General features: G+C 40.3%; 1 protein-coding gene across 1 annotated transcript; it reads left to right on the top strand.

The window, feature by feature from the left end:
• Positions 1-1,423: 1,423 nt before the first annotated feature.
• Positions 1,424-2,356, top strand: LOC146853880 (olfactory receptor 5AP2-like). The gene has a single exon (XM_085650432.1). It carries the CDS (start codon positions 1,424-1,426, stop codon positions 2,354-2,356), a length of 933 nt encoding a protein of 310 aa, XP_085506558.1.
• The last annotated feature ends 504 nt before the right edge of the window (positions 2,357-2,860 follow it).

Genomic DNA, 2,860 nt, shown 5'->3' with positions numbered 1-2,860 from the left:
CTCAGCTCAGAATTTATGAATGTGAGGGGATGTTCACGCCAAGTGCAAGAAGTCAGCTGGAGCTATGGAGCATCAGGGCAATAAGATGGTCACAATGGATGAATTTTATAACTCAGGGGTATAATGCAGCCTATTTAAACATTAAAATGAACACGTGTATAGGTAATAGATTTGAGTTTAGTTAACTTGCAGCAAAAGTGGCATGCAGAGATTACCTCAACTACAAACCTTTGACCGTAATCATGGGGAGGGCATTTGTCCCATGTAGGGTTTATATCGCTCAGCAATCCATCCCTTAGTGCTTGCTGGCAGAGACTTTTGTGTCAATGGGTGGAACAACGTAGGCTCAATAGAGAAATTTTCCCACAACACCATAGTCCCCTGACATCTGCCACCTACAAAAGTATGCACATTGTTCCAGCACATGGAGCTACCATTAGGGAAAAGATATTGTAACTGTACCGGTGTAGTGTGACTTTTACAAATGTATCTAATGTTGAAGTAAAGCAGGGAATCTGCAAAGGGCATTCACCTTTGCTAACCCTCCTCAGTTAGCAGTCGTCCAGATTCCCTGGTGTGTCCATTTAACCATTTCACCGGATTTACCAGGTCTAGGCATTTTAGAAATTAATACTGTGAGTAAGGTCCCAAAATCAATTTGACCACTTTTAATAGGTTAATGTGGGCCAGTGTTGTCAGAGCTAGTCCAATTACAAAATAAAGTGTGATGGTGCAGCGAAGAAGTATCTTTTCAGATCAGGCACAGCAACCTAATATGACTGGATAGGCCTATCCCATGTAAGCCCCTTGTCCCCCCCTTGCAGGTTCACCAGAAAAGTTTAAAGTCTAGCAAATATATGTGGACCTGGAGGTATTGGTACACTAGTGAACAAGTATAAAAGCCTGGCCAGTACCACCATTTTAGTTGGTGAAATTATGCCATCCAGAGAGAGTGGTAGCTGGGTCATTTACTCCATTTGTGTGGTAAAATTTTCAATTGCGGGACCTGGAACTATGTTTGATGGGCGACACTTAGTAGAAAGCCTTGTTGGATGTACTTGGGAAATAACCTTAAAGTATGTCTTGCTCTGTTATGTGTGATAAAGAAATTAAATTAATGTTTGCATAAGTTGCGTTCTTGTAGAAGGCTGCAGTTATTGATACTAGAAAAAAAAATACATTTTGATGAATTAGTGAATGGTTGAATACATTGATTATTATTGGAACAGTTCAATAGAAAGGTGGAAGTGAAAACTAACACAAGGGTCAACTTTTTTTACTCTTTAATAACATGTTAAATGCCATTCATCTTGTCCATTGTCTCCAAATGTAACTGACAATTTGTATTTTGGTAACTGGCAGCAGGATGTTAACTTTCATCTCTCTCTCCTCATTTTTCAATAAGGTTCCTCATTCAGGATCGATGGCAAGAAGTAACAAGACCCGGGTGACAGAGTTCATTCTCCTAGGACTTACAGATTACCCAAAGTTGCAAGTTCCACTCTTCGTGCTCTTTCTTCTGATCTATGCTGTTACAATCCTGGGCAATATTGGGATCATGGCATTAATTAGGCTGAACCATAAACTTCACACACCTATGTACTTCCTGCTCTGCAATTTGTCCTTTGTAGACATTTGCTATTCCTCAGTCTCTACACCTAACATGATTGTCAACTTCTTGTCAGTGAAGAAGACAATTTCCTTCACAATGTGTGCCATCCAGATGTTTATAAACTTTACAATGGGAAGTACAGAGGTTTTCCTATTGACAGTGATGGCGTATGACCGATACACAGCTATCTGTAATCCATTACTTTATTCAGTAATAATGAGCAGCAGAGCCTGTATTTACCTACTCATTTTTATATATTCACTTGCCACCCTCAATGCACTGACCCATGCCATCTTCACTTTTACACTGCCCTTCTGTGACTCAAATGAGATCACTCATTTCTTCTGTGATGTGCCTCCTATCTTGATGATCTCCTGTGCTAATACCGCTGTCAATGAGATAGTGCTGGTTTCACTGGCGGGAGGTCTGATACTGTTATGCCTCATAATAATACTCATCTCTTATGCTTACATTGTGGTTGCCATCCTGAAGATAAGTTCTTCTGAAGGGAGATGGAGGACCTTCAGCACTTGCTCCTCCCACTTTGTCTGTGTCATCGTATTTTTTGGGACTCTTGTTTTCATGTATGTCAAACCCTCCTCAAGTCACTCGATGGCTCAAGACAGAGTTGCATCCGTGTTCTACACAGTGGTGATTCCGATGCTGAATCCAATCATTTACAGCCTGAGAAACCAGGAAGTCAAAGAGGCTTTCAAAAAATCGATAGGCAGAATTTGTGTCTAAAGAGAGACACAAACATCATGGTTTTTTTGGGGGGGGGATATTTTATGGTTAGCCCATTGATATTTGATTATATTTCGGAGAACAGATTTTTAAGCAGTTATTTTCCTGAAAAATAAAGTAATGGCATTAATATTGTGATAATGCGTGATGTGTTTTGGCGTCTAAATTTATAATGGATTGTTGGGTAAAACCTGGTAAACAATTTGATTTTTTAAATTGAAGAGGGTGTGGTGAGACTAGTGATAGGTGGCAATCAACGAAAGTATATTATATAGTGGGAATCAATTGTAGGCTATGTATACTATGCTTTAGAAGGAGAGTGAGAGTGTGTGTGTGTGTGTGTGTGTGTGTGTGTGTGTGTCTGTGTCTGTGTCTGCGTGTGTGTGGGTATGTGTGTGTGAGTGTGTGTGAGAGAGAGAGAGAGAGAGAGAGAAAGAGCTTGAGAGAGCGAGAGAGAGAGAGAGATTCCTTAGAGGGTGATTGCTTAGAATGATTGATAGGGGT

The sequence above is a fragment of the Triturus cristatus genome, chromosome 4_1 (genome assembly GCF_964204655.1).
Source record: "Triturus cristatus chromosome 4_1, aTriCri1.1, whole genome shotgun sequence".
NCBI classification, from domain to species: Eukaryota; Metazoa; Chordata; class Amphibia; order Caudata; family Salamandridae; genus Triturus; species Triturus cristatus.
The sequence above is the reverse complement of the archived record's forward strand: the minus strand, read 5'-3'. Positions and strand labels throughout refer to the sequence as shown.